The 25147-nt window shown below is 35.5% G+C and overlaps 4 protein-coding genes across 4 annotated transcripts; 3 read left to right on the top strand and 1 right to left on the bottom strand.

Annotated features, from left to right (window-relative positions):
- The first annotated feature begins 6116 nt into the window (after window positions 1–6116).
- On the top strand, window positions 6117–12127 carry LOC114711507 (uncharacterized). The gene is made up of 13 exons (XM_028895922.1): window positions 6117–6385; window positions 6535–6721; window positions 7264–7336; window positions 7833–7980; window positions 8292–8401; window positions 8498–8638; window positions 8722–8863; window positions 8931–9074; window positions 9378–9535; window positions 9783–9857; window positions 10059–10197; window positions 10717–10986; window positions 11678–12127. The coding sequence occupies exons 1-13, from the start codon at window positions 6122–6124 to the stop codon at window positions 11828–11830; spliced, it is 2004 nt and encodes a 667-aa protein (XP_028751755.1). The 5' UTR covers window positions 6117–6121; the 3' UTR covers window positions 11831–12127.
- A 1564-nt stretch (window positions 12128–13691) lies between these two features.
- Window positions 13692–16624, top strand: LOC114711481 (UPF0481 protein At3g47200-like). Its single transcript, XM_028895891.1, has 2 exons — window positions 13692–13724; window positions 15159–16624. The coding sequence occupies exon 2, from the start codon at window positions 15198–15200 to the stop codon at window positions 16413–16415; it is 1218 nt and encodes a 405-aa protein (XP_028751724.1). The 5' UTR covers window positions 13692–13724; window positions 15159–15197; the 3' UTR covers window positions 16416–16624.
- Window positions 16625–17981: 1357 nt separating this feature from the next.
- On the top strand, window positions 17982–20072 carry LOC114711483 (universal stress protein PHOS32-like). The gene is made up of 4 exons (XM_028895893.1): window positions 17982–18286; window positions 19123–19232; window positions 19327–19445; window positions 19666–20072. The coding sequence occupies exons 1-4, from the start codon at window positions 18109–18111 to the stop codon at window positions 19745–19747; spliced, it is 489 nt and encodes a 162-aa protein (XP_028751726.1). The 5' UTR covers window positions 17982–18108; the 3' UTR covers window positions 19748–20072.
- An 884-nt stretch (window positions 20073–20956) lies between these two features.
- LOC114711484 (ubiquitin-conjugating enzyme E2 32-like) lies at window positions 20957–23989 on the bottom strand. The gene is made up of 5 exons (XM_028895895.1): window positions 23726–23989; window positions 22413–22544; window positions 22175–22259; window positions 21648–21811; window positions 20957–21567 (listed from the first exon to the last, which is right to left on the bottom strand). Exons 1-5 carry the CDS (start codon window positions 23831–23833, stop codon window positions 21130–21132), a joined length of 927 nt encoding a protein of 308 aa, XP_028751728.1. The 5' UTR covers window positions 23834–23989; the 3' UTR covers window positions 20957–21129.
- Between the last annotated feature and the right edge of the window lie 1158 nt (window positions 23990–25147).

The raw sequence follows: 25147 nt of genomic DNA, 5'->3' as shown, positions 1-25147 counted from the left end.
CATATTATTTTGCACTTGGCGCATTATTCTAGTGGCAAAGATGCCTCTCAATCTTACCTCCATGTTCAGGCCCAAAAAAAAAAAAATCTCACTTCAATGCTGACATATAAGTTGTTAAGTCTCAAACATCAGTTATCAATAGAATGGATACCGATGCTTCTTCTCTGACCAATCAAAGATTTGGAAATGGCATACCTACAAAAGATCAAATTTTTTCTTTGGTGCTATTAGCTAAACCCAAATTCAGTTATATGGTCTAATTCTCTATATATTTCCAAGCTTCGTAAATTTTGATTGGTTACAATTATATATATTCCATTTACTATTATAAAAGTTCTCAATATATTCATTAGCAGAATGTTTCCAATAAAAATTGCTGTAAGTGGCATTGAGTCATTGTTTCCAAAATGGACGTGTTTAGGGTATAAGACTTGTCATTATGCCGTAACTGCTAACTCCTACTTTTACATGATCAAAATTGTGCTGAACTTAGAAAAGTTTTAGATTAAATTGGTCAAACAGTCCAATTAAACTCAATATCTTTTTCTCTTAGCCTACGTATGCAAGATTGGCTTATATTGATCCACCCGGAAACATAGAGGCATCAAACTTTACTCAAATAATGCAACCATTGGTAGAGATATTGTTTTTTCAAGCCCCCCAAGAATCATTAAGGCATCAAAGCTCCGGACTTTGAAGAACATTTACAACGGGAACTATCTCAAGAAGGTTGGATAAATTGAACATATAATTGTTTACATACATGGCTCTAGTTGTTCAGATGGCTCCGTTGATCACAGGTTTCATTAAAAAGCTAGGTTGCATGCCTTGCACCTTTGTGGGATTATGCGAACACGAAGGCTTTAGCTAAAACCATGGTAATTAAAAAGTTTGAATCTTCAGTGATTCTTGTCAATTTGCTAGCTCATGATCTTATGCCTGATAAAGTCTCGCACACCAATTAGTTACTTTGTTGTCTCTAAAAACTAAATTGTTTAGGAGAGTTGATGAAGTTTTATATTCAAGGAATCGTTTTCGTACTTATTTCAATCATGAAGTACGAGCTAGAGATTCCTTCATACATTTGTAGGTGACCTCTATGGCGATCGCTTATTACTCTTATATGGAAAGATCAATTTGATGCAGCGATTAGTTGCATGAATATATCAGTATCTGCATAGTTTATAACATGGGTTTGTTTGAATAGAGGTACAATATTTTAAACAAGTTTTTTAATCATGATTTATGAAATGTAAAATAAGTATGTGAGAACAATTTTACCTTGAATTATGTAAATAGATGCCTTAAATTGTGATCTCAAGCAAGCATTACTATATCAGTAAACGTATTTCGATATACGTACGGTTCTATTATAATATATTATAAATAATTTAAATTACATGTTTTTTATTGTGGCTTTACGCCGTGGAATCCAAATGGATGATAGTCCATCAAGTTATTTTTATTTGTTGAATGGGATAAAATTCCATTATGATCATTTCAAAACTTAATTTTTTCTATATCACAAATAAATTCTCAGAATTTAACACTCTAGCTTACTCTAATAGGAACACATATGGCTAATCTCACGACTATTAATGTTTCATGTTCTCTCTTGTCGCAAGATCCTAGTCATCTATCTCTATGTATGTATGCATGAGGGATTAAGGTTTGAGCCGCTTAACTAGAACTTGTGGAGTTACCTGGTTATTTTCTGCCATGAAATGAAAGAGTAGGACCCAACCATTCTTATCACTAAAAGCTGGACTCCTATGATAGCCACTCTTCAACTTAATTCCTTTTTTTTTTTTTTTGAATTTCTTGAAATAAATGTAAAATTTCCTAATTTCTAAACATGATCTATAGTCTCGGAGGATCTCTGCTCCCAAATGATCCTTACTTGATTGAGGGGGCAACCATGGGGAGAAACCCATGTGAAGAGACTGCTATATTATATATATATATAATGATTGTATTACATTTTATGACATCTTTAAAATAAATTATATTGTTTATGGCTTATCAATATTTTACAAAGGTTATATTACTTCCACTCCCTAATATATCCTTCTCTAGTACTATTTATAAGGCACTTTCAATATATTTCACACAGATTAAAAAAAACCTTGAAATATAATAATATATACACCTTTCAAAAGAGATAATTACTTACACTATAATAAATGAAAGACAAAATAGTACATTCGTGCTGAAAATTAATAAAGTGACTTATAAATAAGACAAAAAAATATATTTTCTACCTATAAACAGGACTAGAGGAGTGTATATATATATATAAACTAGATAAAGGCTGATTTTGATTCTAAAGACAAGATTTCAATTTATTTTGTGTCTCATAATTATCATTTTTTTAATAAATTATCCCTATTAGTTGTGTATATTAAAAAATTTCATTTTTGATACAAATTATTTAAAAGGTTACTTTAAAAAAAAGTTAACACATACTTTTAACAAATAATTAATTCCAACTAGATACGAAGCCAGACACAGTTCATATCAATGTGGGAACATCTAGAAAGTGTGAAACGAATCCACGCGGCGTTGAAGGGAGCAGCCTTGTGAACATATATTATATTGTATTCTCCTCTTCTTTCTTATCAATAATTACCTGCAGAGCAAGTAGGGCAGCCAGCCTGTTCATTTTTAGCTCTAGTCAATTCTGATTATTATTGCCTTGTGCCAGCAGAATTCATCATCACCAGCCAGCCACTACTTTAGACGTCTGCAAAATTCCAACTTATGCAAAGCAGCGTAAAACATGGAGCATGACACTGTCAGAATATTCCCATGTTTTATTTTCAGTCTTATTTTTTTACATTTATAAGTTATATTGTTAATAAAGGGTGTTTGGATTCACTTTGTAAAAGTGATTTTACAAAATTTAAAATAAATATATGATAATAGCTTTATCTCAATTTACATAAAAATATTTTTTTAAGTACTCTTCCGATGTAATTGTTGAGTTGATTTTGGTCCTAAATATTAGATATATTTTTTATATTTATTAATTTTTTTAAAATTATCTCTATAGATACTCTTTTAACTATAATCAAATAGAAGAGAAAGAGGTGATATTAAGGAAGATAATTATGGTGTTTTAAATATGTTATATTTCTTATAATTAACTAACTTGCTTAACTTTCTTAATCTAATTAAATTAGTTAAATAGGACTTTTATTAAGAACCGGTGGAGTATTTTTGAGGGTTGTCAAATAAGGCACCACAATTCATTAGAATCACCAAACTCTCTCTACATTTTTAAACCAACTGCTACTTATGTTTAAATTTGAAGTCTCATTGGTTAGGATTAGGATAAGTCATTGGTATCATTCTTATAAAAAGAAAAATACAAGTTTAATTTTTGAGAAGGATGCTTATTGATAGTGTTATGCCTTAAGAGGGCCGAGATTGGTTTTTAAGTTTAAAGTTAAAAACTCCGTATCAACGACAACTAGTTAGTTTCCCTTCTATGTTGCTTTTAATAAAATACTAGTTTCGGTTTTAAATATAAGAACTAGTTGAATGATTTAAATAGATTAAAGAAACAAGTTAAATTAGTTATTTATAATAAATAGGTGTTGTCTTTTCTAAAATATTCTTACTAATCAAATATATTGGCTAGAACTACCATTATTAGAAGGACTGTCTTAAAAAATACATAAATATGAGAGACAAAGTGGATTAAAATATTATATTTAGAGTCAAAATTAAAATCAAATGAGGTCTTGTATTAAATACATGGTGTATTATATTTCTTTCTCTCAGGTGTCTGCAGATTTGTCTGAGTTTATCTCTTTCCCTACGAATTTGACAATCATGCATTCCAGTGAGCATGTATGTCTTTTATTATGCAGAAAAACTACATGCTTTGCTGAGACTTATTTCTGAAACTATTCCACATGTCTATGAGTAGTCTTTTTCTTGCCCTTGCCTTCAATCACAAAAAAGATCCTGTTGCCAGTGGACGGGGACTGGAAGAATCACCTTTTCAGAACCTTGTTTTTTCTTATACATTTATAGTGGGAGCAGTTCATGAATGGTTTCTACTCTTACCTTAATTACCCCCGCTGAAGATATATGAAATGAAACGTCTTACATTAAGAAAACCAAATATAAGAAAATGTGTGAAATGTGTTTATTCATAACTCATAAAATAACGAAGAAGTGTCTGTTAACCCTGAAATAACATATGCTCGAGTAGAAAACTAGGGAATGAAGAAAAAGAAAAGAATTTTATTTTTGAAAGGAAGGCTGCCCCAAAATGTCGCAAGAGATGTTTATTTTTGGTCAAACCGAAAAGACCCTTCAACCACTCTTGATACGCTTCTAGTTATCAGCGCTCTCAGGCCACACTTCCCATTCCAACGCTTTTGTTCAAGTCTGGACCTGGCGATGTCGTTTTTGAATCGCATCAAAAGGCATCAACAGGTGTGAACACATAACTAGATGTTAATTTGGGGTGTTTAGATTATTCAAAAGGTATTTTTTAAAAAAATATTTGTTAGAAATCGAGATAAACTCTTTCACATATTTATTTTATATGTCATAAAAATACTTTTAAAATAATAATTTTGATTCTACCAGACATACTCTGGTATATCTTACAAGTTGTTCGCCCAAATATTTCACTACCCTTTTGTTAACCAGAAACCAGTTGTGCTCTCACTCTCTCACTCAAACCAATCAAGTTGAGTAATATGATTATATAATAACCATTTCATGATTTAAGTTTCACAGAATACGCTAACATGAAAGCTTTCTTGTAAGGTTATGTGTTCGATCTTATTGGTAATTTCAGACTATTAATATCCACTTTCTAAATTAAGATAAAATAGGATGATATCACTCTCCAAAACTGTTGACGTTTTAATTTTGGTAAAATCGTTTAATTAATTTTTATTTATATTTTTATGAGTGAAATTATTTATTTTTTATGCGTACTTGTTTAAATTTGGATTATGAATTTATAATCCTCTTAAGTAAAAGTGGATGATTGTAAAATTTTGGATTATGAATAGAAAATAAAATGGATTTTTTTAAGAGAAAAAAGCCATCCAAGGTGAGCCAATTATTTTGTAGTTGGCCTGAAAAAAATATTCATGGTTTCAACAAATCTATAAGATATATAATTTATCCGGTTATTATTTAAATACACATGACAATATATATACCCCAAAAAAAAAAAGACGAATATATGTATACAGCCTTAGATCTCAACTCCTCTTGCAGGCGAAATAGATGGCAATGGCATATACTACCTCTAGTTCTTAATACTACCTCCGGTCCTTAATATAAGACCCTGTTTGACTTTTATTTTGGTCATAAATATAAGACCCCAATCCACTTTGTCTCTCATATTTACTCAATTTTTTTTAAGATAGTCCTTCTAATAATTATAGTTCTAGTTAATATACTTGATTAGCAAGGATATTTTAGGAAGGACAACACTTATTTAGGACAAATAACTAACTCAACTTACTTATTTAATTTCCTCAAATTAGTCAACTGGCTCTTATAATTAGGATCGGAGGTAGTATAAGATCTTATTTGAATTTTATTTTGGTCCTAAATATAAGAACCTAATCTATTTTGTCTATCATATTTATACATTTTTTTTCCAAGATAGTACTTCTAACAATGATAATTCTAGCCGACACATTTAATTAGCAATGATATTTTAGGAAAGACAACATCTATTTATTATAAATAACTAATTTAATCTTTTTTTAATCTCTTCAAATTAGTTAACTAGCTCTTATAATTAGGATCAGAGGTAGTATATAATTGGTCGCAATCTCTCCAAATGATGGGGGACACATGGCAACGTTACATACCTCGGATAAATCTTCCGGCGGTGCTTCGCTCTATTTCATCATGGTAATATGGGCTAGGCCCTTCGGGCCCTGTTATAGCCCATAACACCAGCGAATTGTTTTTTTTTTTTAATGTGAAAATCGCGCCAAAGCTATTCCGAAAAAACGAAAAGGAAAATCGCGCCAAAGCGGCTCTTTGGTCCCTCTTCTGGAGCGAAAGACCGCCATTCTCAGGTAGTGAGGCGAGTAAGAGGGAACAACGGCGCATTCCTGAGCCTCGTCACGGCATGGAGAAGGATTCTGCCATGGACATCGATCTTCAACCGGAAGAAGAAGGCAAAGAGAAGGAGGAGGAGGAAGATTATTTCCTGAGATTTATCGACTATGCGAGGTCCGAGCTTCTGGAAGTCGAAGGAGATCCCGATCCAAATGGTGATGGTGCGGTTGTTGATCTACCTGGCTGGAGCTGGATCGTGTCTCGCATTCTCAAGACTTGCATTGCTTATTCCAGCGGCGTCACACCTGCGATACTGCTCTCCGAACTCTCTCTGGTACCACATCTCAACCTATTGGTTTTTCCTTGTTGGGCGAAGGAAACGAAAACATCATAGTATTCTGAATCAATTCACCAGTGCGCTGGTTTTAATGTTCTCGTTCTCTGCTATATGGCTGCTTTCTGATGATTGGTTTTATCCTGTAGGCTTGGAGTGAGCAACGCAGAATCGGGGCTTCGACGAAGAGGCTAGAATTTATCGAGCACTTAAAGAAGAATAACCGGAGAACGAAATTGCCAAACACTGTCACCATTGATTCGATATATGAGAAAAATTTCTTGTCCTTAAACAGTGTTCTGGAAGCGGTTATTGTTGATGCATTTGTTCTTCCAGGTACTCTGGAATGACGCATTTTCCTGGTTATTGGAGCTGCCTTCACCGATGATCCCTTTTGGATTGCCCATAAAAAGGAGTAGTCATTGGGATACGCAACTAGGGTGCCAAAAAATACAACAAAAAAGTGGATATTTATTTCTTACATAATTATCTGAAATAAAATTTAAATTAAACAAGCAAACGAGCGACAAACACTCAGTGTTCCACTGGCACCCTGTCTCGGAATCATGCAAGCAGTTTCGGATTCAAACCTTAATTGCTACTTTTGGCGCAAATTTTCATTTGAGAAAATGAGTTAAGATTTAGGGGAAGGAACATAGACCAAGAAAATCGACAATCAAAGGCCTGCCCTAAAATTATGTGCATTCGCCACTCATCTGCTTTGATTTCCCACTTAATTACATCCTCTGCATACAGATTGTTTGATTTTATTTTCCAAATTATACCTATAAATTGAGGTGGGGGTCACAAATAAATTGTCACCTGCAATTTTTTGTTTGCGGTCAACTTACTTATCAATGTTAACTACCTTTCTTCAGGCACAAACATCCAAATGCTAACGTTAGGAGACTATTCAAGTTCCAATCTCGTCGATCTCTATCTCCACCGCAGGTAATTGTAGGAGTTATTGGACCTATCATGGGCATAACTAATTAGATACTTTTAACTCACATGTTATTTGACCTATTTATTCGAGGGAATGAAAATAATGCTGCGCACTGGTCCTCTAGCAAGGAGCAGAGAAGGAAATTAGAGTTAGGGATTATAAATAAATCCTGGAAAGATTGTGTCCTAAGTTTAGCAGTGCTTTTCATTTCCTTTGATGATAATGATATAACATTTCAAAAGCTCCTGCTAAGTCCTTTTCTTGTTAATACATTACCGTAATTCTTAAATGCATATTCACAGTTGGTGAAGTACGTGACTGATGGAGATGGGTGGGGCAATTGAAAATTTGATATGCATGGTTGAACATTCTTGCACTAACTTTTTTTGATCCAACGTTGCAACTGATTCTGGCTTCTCGTGCATTTGTCGATCTGCTTAAAACTGGGCATCCTCCTAATCTATTATTTCATTTGGGATTAAACATAACACTCTTTTGCAGATTCTATAACTTGGTGGGTGTGGAGAATGGAATTCTGAAGAAAGGGAGGGAGGTTTTCCTCACTGGTTGCTATCTTCGAACCGCCTCAGAAGGTGTCAGTCATCCACGCCTTTTGCCAACAGAGTATCTTGTTATACTATTGGATGAGGTAATTGTGAAATGTTTTTTTCTACAAGTTTCTTATCTTTATGCCTGAGGAATGGAATTTTTATATGGCAACTAAGTTGGGTCTCATTCACCAAATTTTTCTTTTTAAAAAACAAGTTTGGGTCTCATGTGCTCTACAGAGTTTGAGAGATTGTTCATGACTTGTAAATAGTGTAGTTTGTTAGATTTATGGCATGTATATTTCAAGTTCTGAGCTAGGTCTCTACCACTGAAAACAATTACTACCTAGCTTAAGGATAAGTTTCAGAACTAGTTTTCCTGATGATAGATTTATTTTATTGCAACCTGTAGAATCAAGATGATGATGCAATGCTACTAGCAGCTCAGTTTGGTGCAGATTCTTTCTCTTCAATATCTCTCAATGCAGCAAACGAAGGGGTTTCTTATTCACTTTATGCTAGGTAGAGTTCAAGTAGTTTCTAGGAAATCCGATATGTCAATCCTTTTCCCCCTTAAAGAAAAAGGCATGGTCTTACTATTTTGTCATTTTCGTATAGGATTGAAAGCATTGGGTCAGTGGAAACTCAAGGCAAGTTTGGAAATGTACAGAAAAAGCAGATTACTCTAGTAGATTGCAACGATGTGAAGTTACAGTTTCTCTTATGGGGTGAGCAGACTGTCCTTTCCAATCTCTTCAGGTGATTTCTTGTACTGTTTCAGACCCCCATAGTTTGAGTACCGCTGTCGCCAACAAGGTTCTATAAATGACTTTTGGTTCCAGAGTGGGAAGTATGCTTGCACTGGACAAACCATATATTTCAAGTTCTACCGAGTGTGATATTGAAACCAGTGAGGAATTTTGTCTTGAATATGGAACTGCAACACAATTATATCTGGTGCCTTACATTCAACAGGAAGAACAGGTGAGTCACGGATCTGTGTGTCTCATAGAATTTGCGATATTGCTAAAATGTTGACTCTGTTGAGCAGGTGCGTGTTTCATTGACACCAAGTCGTCATCAAAGTTCAAGGTCCTTAAATTCATTAACTCCCAGTCAGAGTCCCAAGTTTTCTCAAGTGAGCTTGCCTTGTGATTCTTTCGGGACCATTGATTACAGTAAATACCCTTTTCGGGTGAGTTTACTTTCCATTTCCCTATGTTGGCTCCAGAGCTAATTGCAATGTGCATGTCAGCAATGTATTATTGCTTTTGAAGGTTAACAATATTGATAAAACTCTAGTAATTCTGAAGACCTTTATTTTATGTCTACTGTTTTTTTGCATAGCCGTTGTTAAGCAAATGGCAATCACGCGTCTGTGTAAAATTTTGAAATCTAATATTCCAAATCATCCTGCATGCCCTATATTTAGAAGGAATTTACCTTCCGCATCTTATTGTTTACTAGTTAACATCTTTACCTGGGCGAAGTTTTGCAGTCGTTTGTGGCTGACCTTCAGGACAAAATGACCAGCGTCAGCCTCTATGGTGTTGTTACAGATATTATCAAAGATGTAAGCTCAGAAACTACCTTCTCTATAAGAATTGCAGATACTAGCGGAGCAATATGGGCAAAGCTTCATTTTACCACAGCTTGGTAATGACCGCAAGCAGTGCTGGTGTTTCCTTTGTTCTTTTGTTGGGTAACTAGACTATTTCAGGGATGGGTCTGTCTAAATCTAACATTTTGAGATAACACGAGTGAACGAGAAAGAAGAGGGGAAGGCAAGAAAAGGGGAAAGAAAACGAACGATTAGCATGATGAAAAACATTTGACATTTTATCCTCCTATTTAGCTCTTCTGGTCAATCTTTTAATTATTTCCTAATTTTTCAATATTTCAGGTCATTGGGAAGATTAAGTTTCGGTCACACAGTTTTTGTATCTGGCTTGACATGCCTCAAGTTGAAACAAAAGCGGTGAGCACATCCGACTTGGATGTTAGAAACATAGCATCTCATGGATAACCACCTTTTTCAATTTGTGAAAATACACTAGAGCACGGCTTGGATCGATTTCAATCTTTAAAAGCTGTTGTCTAGCGACCTTTAAGTACCCGTTTACTTAGATTAAAGCATTAAAATGATAATATGATCCGGTTGAATGTTTTCTATTGGCAGCCTGGAGGTGTCATGGTTTGAGAATGATGATGGGGCATCTTTCATCAATATCAGTTGCTTGCCAGCATTGATCAACTCATCTTGTCTTCATAAGATATCACGCCTCTCTGATATAACTTGCAAGACTGGCTATGCGCAAGTAAGAGTTACTTGTTCTGGTTAATTACCATTAACAACTACTTTGCTATCTCGAATTGTTGCACTTAACTTCCAGTAAGAAGTAACAGGGATGTTGGAGGGATTCTAAACAAAATTGAGCTGTCATTACAGAATGGTTCCATTCTGTTGTCTCATATTTTAGGAACAGTATATTCATGTGGTCCCGTCCGGAAAAATGCCTTTTATATAGTAGTAAACAAAGAAAAATAAAGCATTTGGATCACCAAATTTCCATCTTCCTCCATTTTCAGAAAATGGAGCTAACGCCTTATATAGACCTCATATAATCAGGCAATCATGTGACATTACATCAGCAGCACAGAAACTTCGGAAAAAAAAAAAATTGAAAAGCTTATGAACGAAGATTGAAATATGGAAGATAGAGGCGCATGGAACCCAATGCCCCCAAAAAAAGACTACTGTTCATAATTTCTAAGCAGTATATCGTTTTACAAGATGTATGTTTATTCTAATTGGTTCATTCTTATAAACGTTGCAGATATGTCGAATCTGGCTTGAACCGATGGAACATTTTCATGTTAATACTAGATTTTCACATTCTCCATGTGGTCACTTCGTCAACGAGATGCCTAGTGGCCTCTTAGAATGCGGCTTCTGTCATAAAGTTTGTGATGCTGAAGTAGTACGAACTTTCGACTTGAAAATTACCGTTGCAGACGATAGTGCTAAAGTTTTGGCATGGTCTACTGGTCAAACGGCTATGGATTTACTGCAGATATCTCCGGAGGAGTTTTATGAACTTCCTGAGGTAACGTGTCTAATTTAGTATTTCTCCTTTTTTAAGGACTTTGTTGGTAGACTTCCTTTCTTGAAAATCGTAGACGTGGCCAAACAAGTAACTATGAGAACGTGTTCGTAGCATCTTGTTTATAGACTGAATTTATTGATCTCGTCGTTTCGAAAGAAAGTTGCATGAATCATCCTGTGTGATATACAGCAGGGCTGCCAATATGACGCAGTAGTGAGGAATTATATGCATACGACCGCATAAACATAAAATAATTTAGTCTTGCAGAGTAATCAGTCGAAACTTCTGTTATATTTTTTTGAGTATATTCTAAACAAGTAATAGTACTACTCACATCACATCATGGTCAGTCTCTAGTGACAGCAATAGATCAAGTTCAGTCGATTATGGCACGTAGAGCAATTGATGAAAGTAGCTTGGGAAGGCTGCGAATTATCAACTCAAATGAGATTAGTTGTGTTCAAATACTCGTACGATTGTATTTGCTGTCAGCTTGTTTTCCCCCACCAACATATAGGGTAGGAATTAGGATTGTGAATTCTGTATATAAAAACATCAATTTTTAGCTGATGCCCAATAAAACAACCAACTTGTTGCGTCAAGTATCAGATATGAACTTGGTATTGTACAAGTATCTTTGATGGTCATGTTTACTTGTATCTCACATGCCGTCACATTATTTTATGATCAGGAAGAACAAGTAATGTACCCGTCATCATTAGAGAATGAGAGTTTCATGGTTGCATTAGTGAATTGTAAAAACGAGAGCTATGGATTGATACAAGGCCCTTCGTTAGACAATTCAACGCCCTGGGAAATCACTCGTGCATACAAGTGTGAATAAATGGTCCACGAAACACAGAAATGTTGTCCGAACAAGGGGACGGCAAGTGTGCGGGAAGGTAATCCTTGCCCATTTTCTGTAGTGAAAAAGGTATTTCTGTCAGCGTGTCAAAGAAGATATCCGATGACAGTGCCTGCACAGGACGATTCCAGAGTTGAATTCCATTTTGGGATCCAGTTTCTTCCATGGTGAAACAAGATACAAGAAACACCGATACCCAAAAAGGTGCGTCTCTTGCGCAATTTAACGAGAAGCTGATCCAATTATGAATCGCATAAAATGCTTGCAGGAAGCTGGGAACTTTTTTTTTTTTTTTTTGGTGATAAGGAAGCTGGGAACTTGATAAAAAGGATTTATTTTAGGGGGGAAAAATCTTGTGGCGACATGTATGAGAGGAAGCCATTTTTTTTTTTTAAAGTAAGTTTATGGGAGGAGAGGTGTATTTTGCTCATAGGGGTTCAATCTCTACGATGCTAGCTCTGATTGGCATTAGTGTAAGAGACCATCAGGAAATAATATTGGGAAAATTATCATTAGAGATCTATTTAATTTTTCTATAATCTTTTTGTTATTTCAGTTTACTCAAAGGTAGTTACTACGTTATGGATTTGATCATACAAAATATTTATCATTTTTTGAATGTTATGTAATTATTTCATTAAAAATTTTAGTTTTTTTTAAAAGAAATTTAGTTTGAAGGTACCATACTATGATTAAGGGTTAAACAAAGTTGAAAGATATTGAATAACGTACTTTAAATCAAAAAGCGGATAACTTACATTATTTTTATCCTAATTGTCATTCTAATTCATGTAAGGCCTCCGATGGATTGATCTATTTATTACTTCTGGTGAATGAATATATTTGCTAAGTTCAATTTCAAGCGGTGTTCACATTTAGTATTTGTTTTGAATATAATCATTTTTAATAAAAGAATACTTGTGCATAGGAAAAAAAATTTGTTGTTTATTTGAGAACTTTTTTATTCTAGGCCATTCTTAAGGCCAATTTCTTATTCAATTCATCTTTTGGGTGAGATATAAACCATGAACACCTGCTAGATCGGCTAGGAAAAAAAAAAACAGAACATTTTTTGGACCAATCAAAAGAGAAAAAGAACTCTCACCAAAAAAAAAAACAGAGAGAAAAAGAATAAGGCCATTAAGGATTACATAAAATCTGGATTAATATGCGGCATTATATATGATTTTTTGCAACAACTACATAATTTTCGATATTATTGATTAATGTCTGAATTTAAATAAAGAGGTACTACTATAAATGTTATGCTACTGGCTTTCCGCGCCTTTGGTCACCGACAGAGGCTACCGTTTCTTTTCATATTGCTACAAGGCTGTTAGGGGAGTTCTGATAGCATTTTTAAGACGGTTTGAATATTCTTTTGCAAAATTTGTTGGGGGAATCTCATTCATCAAAGAAAAGAAGCAAAAACAGACGGAAATGAGAGAAGAAAGAAGCGGGTGACCAAGGTTAGTAAATATTCGGAGTCGTACTAATTCTTCAAATAATTCTTGAATTATCTGTCAAGTAATCATTCTTTCCTTTATTAGGAACAAGCTTTGCTTTTTCTCAGCCTTGCTTGAGCCTTAGCTCATACATGTTCTGGAATGACATCTCTGTTCATTTTTTCTTTTCCCCACTCAATGGTTTACTGCGTCAGTTATTCTTACCATTCTTCCCAAGTTATCCTGGATTCCAGTGAACTTTCTTTCTTTAGTATGGTAAGTCCTGTAGTTCTGGCAAGATATATAACTTCTTGCCTTGTTAAGGTGTCTATACAAAATATACTATGCAACAGTTCTGGCTGTGGCGCTGGCCACAAAAATAAAGAACCAGGTTGGCATCACAGATTGATTAAACAGCTCACGTCCAGGTCTGTATTTTCCTTCTCTTGTCCCCCATTGAAATTTCATTAATCAATCTTTGCATTCTGTCTGAAAACTGTGGTTTCTATATTTTTTATTAAATTAAAAAAAAAGGAAAATAGATATGTTCTACCTTCTCAGCATTGGAGTTCTAGCCGTAAAACTGACATATCACCTTCAAAATGCAACAGAGTGCTTCCGCTACCATGAAAATATCGACTTTGGGTTAAAACTAATTGCAGGATTACTTAAAAGGCCGAAGGTATGTGTAAAAGATGTCACATGATTGATTTACGTATTTACCTAAAGGCCGAAGTTTAGCCCCTAAATCCTCTCCTGCACCAGAGTATCCTGCTTCTGTTAGGGTCTTGCAGGAGAGAACCTGCAGAGCAGCTGGGTTCCCTCATCTCATGTGCTGGAGGATGCTGCTGCACTCGAGCACATTTGCATTTTATCTTTGTTTTAAGAAATAAAATATAATTTTTTTTAATAAAAAAGTGATGATAATGGGCTGTCTCTCGTAATTACAGGTAGGGTCACAAATTTTAGTCTAAGGGTGGAGAAGGGAATTCTGACAGGAAAAGAAGAAAAAGGAAGAGTATCAGAATTTGAGAGGTTATCAGAATCCCTTACCTTTGACCCCAGATGAAAAAGTTTTATCCTGTTTTGATTTCTTCTGCATGTCTGGCTTAATCAAAATACTGAAATAGACGGTTTGCCTTGTGCCTCTTCCTCCGAGAAGTCTGAGATGTATTATTGAATTCAAACAATTTGATTCATGAAATAGCATTGCTTCATCGCATTAGCATTTTCACTGACGACTTAGCTCGTTGTTTAGTTAAAGAGATAATCATTTTAATGCTACAAAGCAAGGACCCGCCTTCCTATGTTGATTCTTGGAACTTGACTTTATGCAAAATCTATCAATCTCGATACTATGAACTGATTCCATTTGAAAATTTTACCCACATAGGAATGAAATAATTGAATGTGTAAATTCTAAAATGCCATCTGAAGGCATATAGATGACTTGTTGCATAAAATGCCAGGTTAAAGCAGACTGTTCATTTTTTGTCGTAATGAAAAAGTTCTCAATAGTTTAGGATGAGCTTTGAAAAATGAGAACCGATGCAAATACAAAGCACAAGTGCTCTGTGTGGCATAGTATTCAATACTGGTGTTCAACGCCTAGTCGGCACAAGCATAATTCCCTTTTGGAGATGCGCGCGCTTCATATGATATGGAAACTGAAGGCTCTATCCTCTTCATGTTCTCAGTACTCTGGAATTATGTTCATACTTATATTTTCCTTTAAGTATGGCTAACTTCAAATCTTGTTGCATATACATATATGTATGTTATATGTACCAAACTGTAGTCATGCTTTTGTCTATGCTTTCTTTGAGTACAGTATAATTACTTACATATAAAAAGGCTTTCAGGTATCAATTTTCCATATAAAGAGGGAAGCCAGGCCCTAGATGGAAACTGGTAGTGGCGAACTCAAGGAAACAAACAAAGAACTCGTATCTTCCATTAAAGAAAGGATAGAAGCCATCTCATCATTGAGATCCATCTTCATAGTGCCAGAGAAGCTTAGAACATCGGGTAATGATCATGGGAATGAAATGTATATCCCTGATACAGTTTCCATTGGTCCCTTCCATCATCACAGAAATGGAAACCTAAAAGTCAAGGAAGAGCACAAGTTGCATTACCTTTATACTCTGCTCAGTCGCAAGCCGAACCTGGAAGCAACATTGCACCAATGTATAAAAGCACTGGGAGATATAGAGCAAACAGCAAGACATTGCTATGAAGGAACACTCAATCATAAGAGCGACGAGTTTGTGGAAATAATGCTCATTGATGGCTGCTTCATCATTGAGCTTTTCTTGAAGTATGCTTATAAGGGTCTGAGACGCCGTGGTGATCTCATATTCACCTCGGAGCTGTTCTTTGACGTCAGGAAAGACCTCATTTTGCTAGAAAACCAGATTCCATGGATGGTTCTTCAGAGTTTGTTCGAGATTGTGCCCAAACCAACACCTCGTACTCTCAGCGAGCTTGCCCTCGGTTTCTTCAAAAAGATGTTACCAGGAGAACTGGAATTTCTCAGAGAGAAGTTCAGCCAAGAAGGCAACCATTTGCTCGACCTTATCCACCAGTGCTACATCCCTACATATGCGATAGTTGAATCAAAGAAAGCTGGGGAACCAAAAGCAGAAGATATGAAGTGTGCATCAGATCTTCGGAAACATGGAATCAAGTTCATGAGGTACACAGCCGCAAGCTTGTTAGACATAAGCTTTTATAAAGGGGTTTTCGAGATTCCTCCACTGGAAACCAAGAAGTACAATAAGATACTGTTCAAAAATCTTATTGCACTTGAGCAGCATCATTCTGATCAGATTCAGTACTTCACATCTTATGCCAAGCTCATGAAAGCCTTCATCAGCTGCAAGGAAGATGCCAAATTGTTCACACATCTGAGGATTGTGGTCAGTGACAGTAAAGATAAGGCCAAGCACAAGGACAGGGATATGGTGAAGGAAGAAGCTCTTTCACTCTTCAGCAGCCTCTGCGATCGAGTGGATGTGAAGAAGTTCTATTATGCAGGAGTTGTTGGAGAGGCGAACGATTATGTGACAAAAGGGAAATCATGGTGGCAGAAACTTAAATGCGGTTGCCTTATTTGACTTTTTGTGCTCATTCTCTTGGAGCTTTTTGTGTGTGCGCGCGCGTGAGAGAGAGAGTTTCACAGTCAACAGTTTTTCACAACAATTTCCACCCAAAAAAATAAAATAAAATAAAAAGGAGTGCTTTCCCCTTTTTGATTGCCAACAGCAACAGGGTAGTAATAACTTCGTGGGATTTTATGATGAATGATTATAAGCAGTTCAAATTTACGGCAAATGCTAGCTAATGATGATGGAAGGCCAGAAGTTATACAGGTTGTGTGTCATACAATAAGTATTAACCGATAGGAAAGAAGGAAAAGGTTAACAAATAATTTAAAGTACGATAATAATCCTAAAAATATCTTGTTACTACACGAAACGGAGATCACAATTTTTTACAGGAAAAATAGTTGAACATCTATTCAATAGTGATTCATAAAATTTTATGTGAGAAGAATTTTATTTCAACTTATATAAAAACGTTTATAAGCATTTAACTATAAACGAGCTTGAATCCATCTAGTGGTCACAAAATTGAAGTATGTTGAGCCTTGACAATGATTCAAATGTTTATATTCTTGTTCATAAATTTAGTGTCAGATTTACTTTTTTAAAAAAAATACAAAAGAAAAGTGCCAATCAACTTCAAAATCAACCAATTTTCTCGACATTATGGTTAGGATATATTGATATTGTGTTGTGATGTAGATCATATTAATTTAAACCTAAAACATTTTTATTATTTTTGGTTGAGGTACAAATTTGCTCTTGGAGTACTGGCATCTGAAATTTTTTTTAATACAAATTTATTTTGAAAGTTTAAAAATATAACAATATTACCCATATTGCTGAAAATATACTAATAATCAATGTTAATTTTTTAACGATAGGAGGTAATAATATAATGATTTTAAACTTTCAGGTTAATTTGCGTCAAAAAATTTCTGAATGCCCAATACTCCTGATTGAAAATTTTCGGTTTAAACTTAGACCTTGTTCCTTTGTTTTTCATACTAACCAATGATTAAAACAATTTTTTTTAAGAAATGATGATAAACAAAATAACCTATAAAATAATTATACAATAATTTATTAAGGAAGGAAGTCGGACGGGGGGACGTTTCCTCGTTTTGCAACTTGCTATTTTGCGTCATTCTTTTTTTTTTTTTTTTGGGTGTTGCCAACCCTATTTTACTTAATTCAGCATCATTATTTGCAGAGTCCCGGTCACATTCAGTTCCTGAATTAGAAAATATATACATCCAAGAATAGTAATTGAAAGAGACCCATGTCATTAATTTTTAAATATCATCAAGAGTTATTAATCATTTTTAAAAATTATTCAAATGTTTATCTTACTCTTTTGATGATATTTTACTCTAGTTATGCGTCACGCGCATCTAATAATCCATAATCCGTACTGGCACCAAGTCTCTGCCATGTGCGCCGTCCAGTTGTTAATCATGGAGTAGTTCGTTGTTCAGTGGTGCATCCGACGGTCAGAAACAAAAGCAAACAGTCTCAAATGTCTGCCGTTTTTGGTTTTTCTGCATAGAAGATCTCACCGGTCGTCTTTCGCGCCTAAGCCTCAGAAGTTGCGGTCTTCGTCATCAAGCTTTCTCTGGGGCGCGTTCACATAACCCAAAAAAAAAAAAACCAAAGCCTTATCTCAGAACGCTGCACTTTGCCTTGTTTGTCGCCAAACCGAGAAATGGCAGCTCATAGGAGAGTCGGAGTGGCCGTTGATTTCTCACCTTGCAGCAACAGATCTCTCCAATGGACTGTGGATAACCTCGTCCGAGAAGGGGATCACCTCATTCTTCTCAACGTTAGCCGCGAATCGGATTACGAGAAGGCCGAGATTCAGCTCTGGGCAGCCACTGGTTCTCGTAATGAGCTTCCTCCTTTTGCTTCTGTTTTTTTCTGCCTGTTTCTATCTTGCTTGCGCCGTATAATCTCGCTTGGCTTTGCGACTTAGTTAAACAACATCGATCATTGTTCGCTTTGCTTGAAGTAGTTTGATGATTAGATTCTTAAATCACACGATCGGGCTGCTATTGCTTGTGCCAGAATCTAACTGATCTAGGCAGTACTTTATAAATCTCTGATTTCTATTAAACTGAAACGATGTCCATGGTATGAGTTCAAATTCTAGAACTGAAAAACCTACTGCGGAGAAGCATGTTTGTTTTATTTGTCCTGATTTTGTTCTCGTACTAGAGTTTTTGGGGTCAATTCCAATTTGAGAGATGAGTTTAATATATTCTGCCTGCTCTTTACAATAACAACAACAAGCCTTGTCCCACTAGGTGGAGTCGACTATATAAATACATGACGCGATCGTGCTCTGTCAATAACCCAGTCTTAGATATGTTATTGACTAGGAGGTCTCGTTAATGACCTCATTAAGCGTTCTTCTTGGTCTTCCTCTTGGTCTTCCTCTGTTTTTTTTATGGGATTCCATCTTGTCTGATCCACCTTCCTCACCGGGGCCTCCAATAGCCTTCTTTGCATATGTCCAAACAATTTTAAGCGATTTTCTGCCTACTCTTTAACAAGGCAAAATTTTTCTTATTAGTTATAGATCTTTTAAGCCTTTCATAGATCTAAATGGTATTTCTTCCTCTTTCAAGATAAGAAGATTTTATGAACTGTCAAAACTCTAACCATTTCCCCATATTTATTTAGTACTAAATGGATTTCCGTACGTTGAACCTAAATGCAGCTTTGATTCCGCTGGCTGACTTCTGTGATCCAGTGATCATGAAGAAGTATGGAGTGAAACCTGCTGCCGAAACACTCGATATTGTTCAAACTGCTGCCAGGCAGAAGAAGGTATAAATATAATTATAACATCTTTGGCCTTAAAGGTGATGATTGTTCAAATTCAATGTTCATCGGAGTGGCCTCAACTCTTTTTCTGGCGCAGGTTGAAGTTCTCTTGAAGATCTACTGGGGAGATGCTCGTGAGAAGATTTGCGAAGCAGTTAATTCCATACCTCTGGACTGCCTTATTATGGGGAACAGAGGCCTTGGGACCGTCAAAAGGTACCATAGTTTAAATATGTCGTTCGCAGGTAGTTTGGACAGAAAACAATTAAACCATGAACACTGATTCATTTCTCACTTTGTGTGAAACATGGATTTACAGTTTGGTTTGGATGAAAAACTCTTCCGACATTTAAGGATAAGGAGATACTTAGGAATTTTGTCCATTTTGACTCCTACTAGATATTGAGTTGTTGTTCATTCTCTGCATAATTGACAGGGCTATAATGGGCAGTGTGAGCAACTACGTAATGAATAACGCGTCTTGCCCTGTGACAGTGGTGAAGGCAGAGTCCCATTGAAGCCGCTTTGTCTCTGTAGCATGCTCGAAGTCAATAAGCTTTCATCTGGTTGAGCCATGATTTCCTTGTCGGCTGGATAAGTTGTATTCTGCTCCTTTCCAAAACGAACTTATATTCTAGCAAAATAATGCTGTTCTATGATCTTTGTGTTTTGTATTGGATTAATATGAGTGCATATATATGGTCAGTGTTTGCGTTGCATGTTTTATGATCAACTGCGTATTCAGTGTGTTTGGGCCTATATTGCTGAATTTGTGTACATAAAGGCCATTATTATGTTACGAAATGAAAATATGAATAAGAACGATAATCAAATTTGATGGAATTGAACAATACTAATGTTTGGGACGTCAATGAAAAAATAATTTTTTTGGGGGCCTAGTCGAAATTAACGTTCTATGTGAAGTGACGCAAATATCATTAGGCTCCCCTCATTGCCTAGCATGCCGTGCAATGGTTGTTGACTGGGGGCATTGACCAGTTAACGGTCACGGGTGGTCGATCATAAAATTAATTGCAACCAAGATTCAATGGATTTAAGAGTATTTTAGTAACTACAAATATCATTAAACGCTATTTATTGTTCATTTTACTAATCACTAATAGGATTATTGATTAAAAATAATAATTCATTTGCTTTATCGAAATTCAAATTATTATAAGAGATTTTAAATACAATTAATTTAACATATAAAATTTATAGTAAGTGACACTCATTGTAAATTATGAACACTATTTTTCTTTCTCAAATTCCATATAATATAAATTGTAATGGTAATTAGCATAACAAAAGCAGCTGTCACAATGTTACATTAATTGGATTTCCAATACCCCATTTGTTTTATTATTAAAGAAAAATTACAATTAAATCCAAAGTGAAAGAAATAATTACTAAAAAATCTTAATAACAACCCGCACAGTCTGTAATGACAACTTCTACAATGAACAATGACAATTTTTTAGATTTATTTTGTAACTTTTTTCTTTTCTTAAGACCTCATTATAATTCTCCCTATTATTAATTTTCTCATCACACGAAAATGGACCTAAAGCCAAACAGGGCCTACAAATTTATAAGCAAACATATAAGTTTATCCAAAAACAACCATCCTTTGCCAACGGTAGAATTGCCAAATATATTGCCAAAGCGGGATTCAATGTTGTATATAGCAAACCTTTTGCACTTGGTCCAGGAAGTAGACAATGAACTATCCAAAAATAATGGATGAAATAAGCGCGCTAAAAAATTGCACCCGGTGTAGCTGACAGCTGTATAGTGCATTTATATTACTATAGTTACAGCATCAAAAGGTAGCTAAAAATTCATGATATACAAATATTTCACTTTTGAGGAACGCAGAAGCCAGCACAAACGAGTACATCTACGATCCATCCATGAAAACTGCACCATGTTCAACAGATTTGATGAACTTCTTCAGCAACAGTACCACGATTGCGATTGTAAGTCCAATTGCAGCCAATGTGAACAAACGATCATCAGCATTCTGGGCCCTTGCTTCTGGCCTTGGATTCGAAACCCTTTTATCTGAATCTTGGGACAGCTGGTTGTTTGAAACACTAGATGGAATTTCTCTTGAAGCTTCGACACCAATAGGATGAGGATTCGCATTTGCCGGTTCTTCTTCAACAATTTGGTCAACTTCTGTTCGACTTTGAGGCCCCTCTCGGGCTGGCGTCTCTGGATTTGGAGAACTAACCCGGCTCACATCTTCCCCATTTTCATGGTGTTGTTCTTCAGGGTCTTGTGATGGGCTATGTTGGGGAACAGGAGGTGCTTTGCTCAGCATATACTCATGTATCTGAGATCCAAAATTAAAATTAGCACAAGGAATTGCAGAAAACATGAACCAGCTAAAAACCAATAGAAAACAAATTTTACCTCATCAGTAAGTTTTTGACGTTCAGGAGTTCCAAATCTTGGAGGCGCTTCACGAGATTTAATTGCCAATGCACGCCTCTCTTCCTTCTTGTAATCCAATGAGCCCAATGCGCCATTGGGATTGGTAGGCATGAATGCAATCAATGCAACTAAAGCCGTCCTTACTGATAAAAAGAAATTTACATCAGCCAGGTACGAACCTTGGGACATCATAGTAAAAAACTCTTATGTGAGGAGAATTATATCTATATGAATATAGCAATGCCAAGTTTCCAATGCAACATAGACAGCACCGATATCTCATAAGAATTATGAAGGCCACAAGCAAACATCTCGGGCAGCTCTATAGCTGGAGAGCAACAAGCGACATAATGCCATAAAACAATCAGTCTCTCATGTAACTCTAAAAACCACAAAAGGCATATTTGCAATATATAATGCAAGCTGTGTCCCTAATTTGCCTCGAACAAGACTTGCAAAATAATTAGAAGTAGCAGGGTACCAAACCAAAAAGGAGATGTTATTACCGCTCCAAGATGGTTGCCAATGTTCTGGATGATGATTTGATATGCTTAAGCAAATCTTGGTTTGCGTCTCAAAACGACCATTAGGCTGGCAACATAACGGTAAAACTTATGATAGACTTGAGTTTTGAAATTTCAGAAAAGAGTGGTCAACAAAAATTAAAGCAGAACAACTGTAAAAGATATTATGCAAATTAATATGACAAAACAATCTAATCTATCTAAAGGGGGAAAATCTTACTGTCAACAGCATAAATGAAGGAGGTTTGAATGGATATTCAGCGGGCAACTGAATCCGTCCATGATAAATACCACCCTCAAATTCAGTTTCACAAGACCCTCTTATTGCAAACTGCCATTCAAAAATATTTTCCTGAAAAAAATTATCATATCAGAGTCCGTTAAAGAAAACTTCTGGAAGACAGCAAAAACAAGGCAATGCCGCTCCATAATCAAATGCAAAGTTTAAATTAGCAAGAAACTAGGAATATAGATAGATCCAGACCATGTGGGAAAAATCATGCACAATACGCACCCTCATATAGAGGGAAAAAAAATTAAAAATAAAAGTGATGAAGAGCGCCTTCACAGTTCAGGTTCATATAGTACATATGATTCTGTGGGGAATTGGGAATGAGCTTATAGTACATATGATTCGGTGGGGAATGTGGAATGAGCTTGAAATGGCTCTAAAATAATCCAGTCACTCTAAAATGTTTGGTTGAACTTCGATAATGCAATGGTATAAAAACAAAAAGTATAAAAGAAAGGAACCACCCGATAATTAGTTTAATTTATCATGATAAAAGAAAATAAATAAGGAAGGAAACAAGGCCTCGCCTAGGAATATTTTTCCCATACAGGAGTGGATGGCATGATAAAGTTCAAGTCAACTTTAATTAATTTCATGTGGTCATGTTTTATCAACAATAATAAAAGGGAAATAAAGATAAAACTTCCACTAAGGTAAACTGTTCAAACGAAGGAATAAATAAGACCTTAATTTTTTCAGTTTGAAAATCTAGACCCTTTCAATTCCGTGCCTAGACAACTATCTTAGTCTTAACCAAGACCACGAAAATTATGACGCCTCTGATCTCCGTCACTCAAAAGGACAGACGCATACTTCTGATGAGGAGTCGGATCTACTGGTTTCTTTCAATGAGGAAATAACTTATGCTCCACACGCAGCCACAGATCAGTGAAGGCAGGCGTTCTGATTCTTTCTTAAATCGCAAAAAAGTCAAGATTCGCAATTCGGTGACAGCCACAAGCCTAATCAAGGAACTCTACTATATTGATGGAAGGGATAAGGTCTTCACTTTCACTGCTAGCAAAAAACGTTATTAATTGCAATAAATAGCTAGACACCATAACAAAAGGCTACCTCTAGAGCTTAATCAAACCCCATTGGTCGATAATTCCACTAAAAGAACGTCGAATATGCGCACCGTGATTTGAAATTGAAGAACAAGATGAGAGATCCTGGACAGCAAACCCTAATAGAACAGGAACTCCTTGAAAGTATTAGTTTGAGGTGAAAAGAGATAATACCTCAAGCGGCAAGCTCATGAAATCATCTGAAGGGTTAGATTGCATCTCCTTCACCTCCTGTAGAATACGCTTCACCGCAGGGTTCTTCAGGTTGTACTTCTCCGCCATAATTTGAGACCTCAAACCACGTATACAAAGTTTGACGGGACAATTTATTCAATCAAATCCTGCACGGACACTATTGCTGCCGACTCCACCACGGCTGCGGGTTGAATACGACGGCAAACGCCCAGCGCTGGACAAGAATTCAAGCTATGCACATTTGGAATATACCGGAGGAAAACGCGTCGGAAAAGAGATATGAAAACGAGGACGTTCGCTCTCGGATTGACACGTCATGGGGCGAGTGTTTTCTTACGTGCCGGTCTTTTATTGGAAATAATGGAGCTGGTCTTCCCTCCGGTTGGATCAAGCGAGTAGTTCGAAAGCAAATTATTATCGAAGGCACTACGTGCCTGTTTGGCAACACTTATTTGAAGCTTATAAGTAGCTTATAAGCTCTATAAGCTCGATTGACAAAAGTAGAGTTTGTTTGGATCAGCTTTTTTACAATTGGACTTTTATTTGAAAAGCTACAATAAGCTATAAGCTAAAATTAACAGCTTATGACTTATAGCTTATGGCTTATGGCTTTTGAAATATGGAGAGAGAAAAAGTTAAGAAATTTATTACTTCTTTTGGTTCTTATTATAAGCCTCAAATAACTAATTTGTAGATAATAAAAAATCAATTAAAATTAGTTGAAAGTAATGAATAAGTTAGAAATATATTTTTATTTTTAAATATGCTCCTAAAAATATATTTTTATTTTTTTATGTTTCACTTTATATTTAAAATATTTTTTATGACTTCTTCATATTAAATTATTTTAATTTCATTGTATTATGTGAAATTATTTTTTTAATCATGTTTCATTATTTATTAAAACTCATGCCCATTTTGGTAATTTTTCAGCCAAAATTACTTTTACTCAACTATAATCCAAACAAGCTTTTTCCAATCTCATTTTTGTAAACTAGCTTGTCTGAACTCTAATCCAAACACAATTCAGCTTATCCAATTTAACTTTTACCAACTTCACTTTTCCATAAGCTACTTTTTCTATAAGCTGCTTTTCCAATCGTTGATCCAAACGGACCCAGTAAATAGGTCAGACTCAGGTTTAAGCTTATTATGAGGTATAGACAAACAGGCCAGGCCTATTTTTATAAGACCCAGCTTACAAGACAACAGGCTTGACCTATTTAGTTTTTTTTTTTAATTTATACTATTATATAATATAATTTAGGTGAACTTTATAAATTATTTATAAAATTACTAACTTAGCCATAATCCTAAGTTTCACATCCCATCCTTCACACACAAACACAACCCATTCATCAATCAATCTTTCACCTCTATATTTCTTTTCTTTGATCACTC

This window comes from Neltuma alba, unplaced genomic scaffold, assembly GCF_004799145.2.
Source record: "Neltuma alba isolate B1F8T4 unplaced genomic scaffold, ASM479914v2 tig00011291_pilon, whole genome shotgun sequence".
NCBI classification, from domain to species: domain Eukaryota; kingdom Viridiplantae; phylum Streptophyta; class Magnoliopsida; order Fabales; family Fabaceae; genus Neltuma; species Neltuma alba.
The sequence above is the reverse complement of the archived record's forward strand: the minus strand, read 5'-3'. Positions and strand labels throughout refer to the sequence as shown.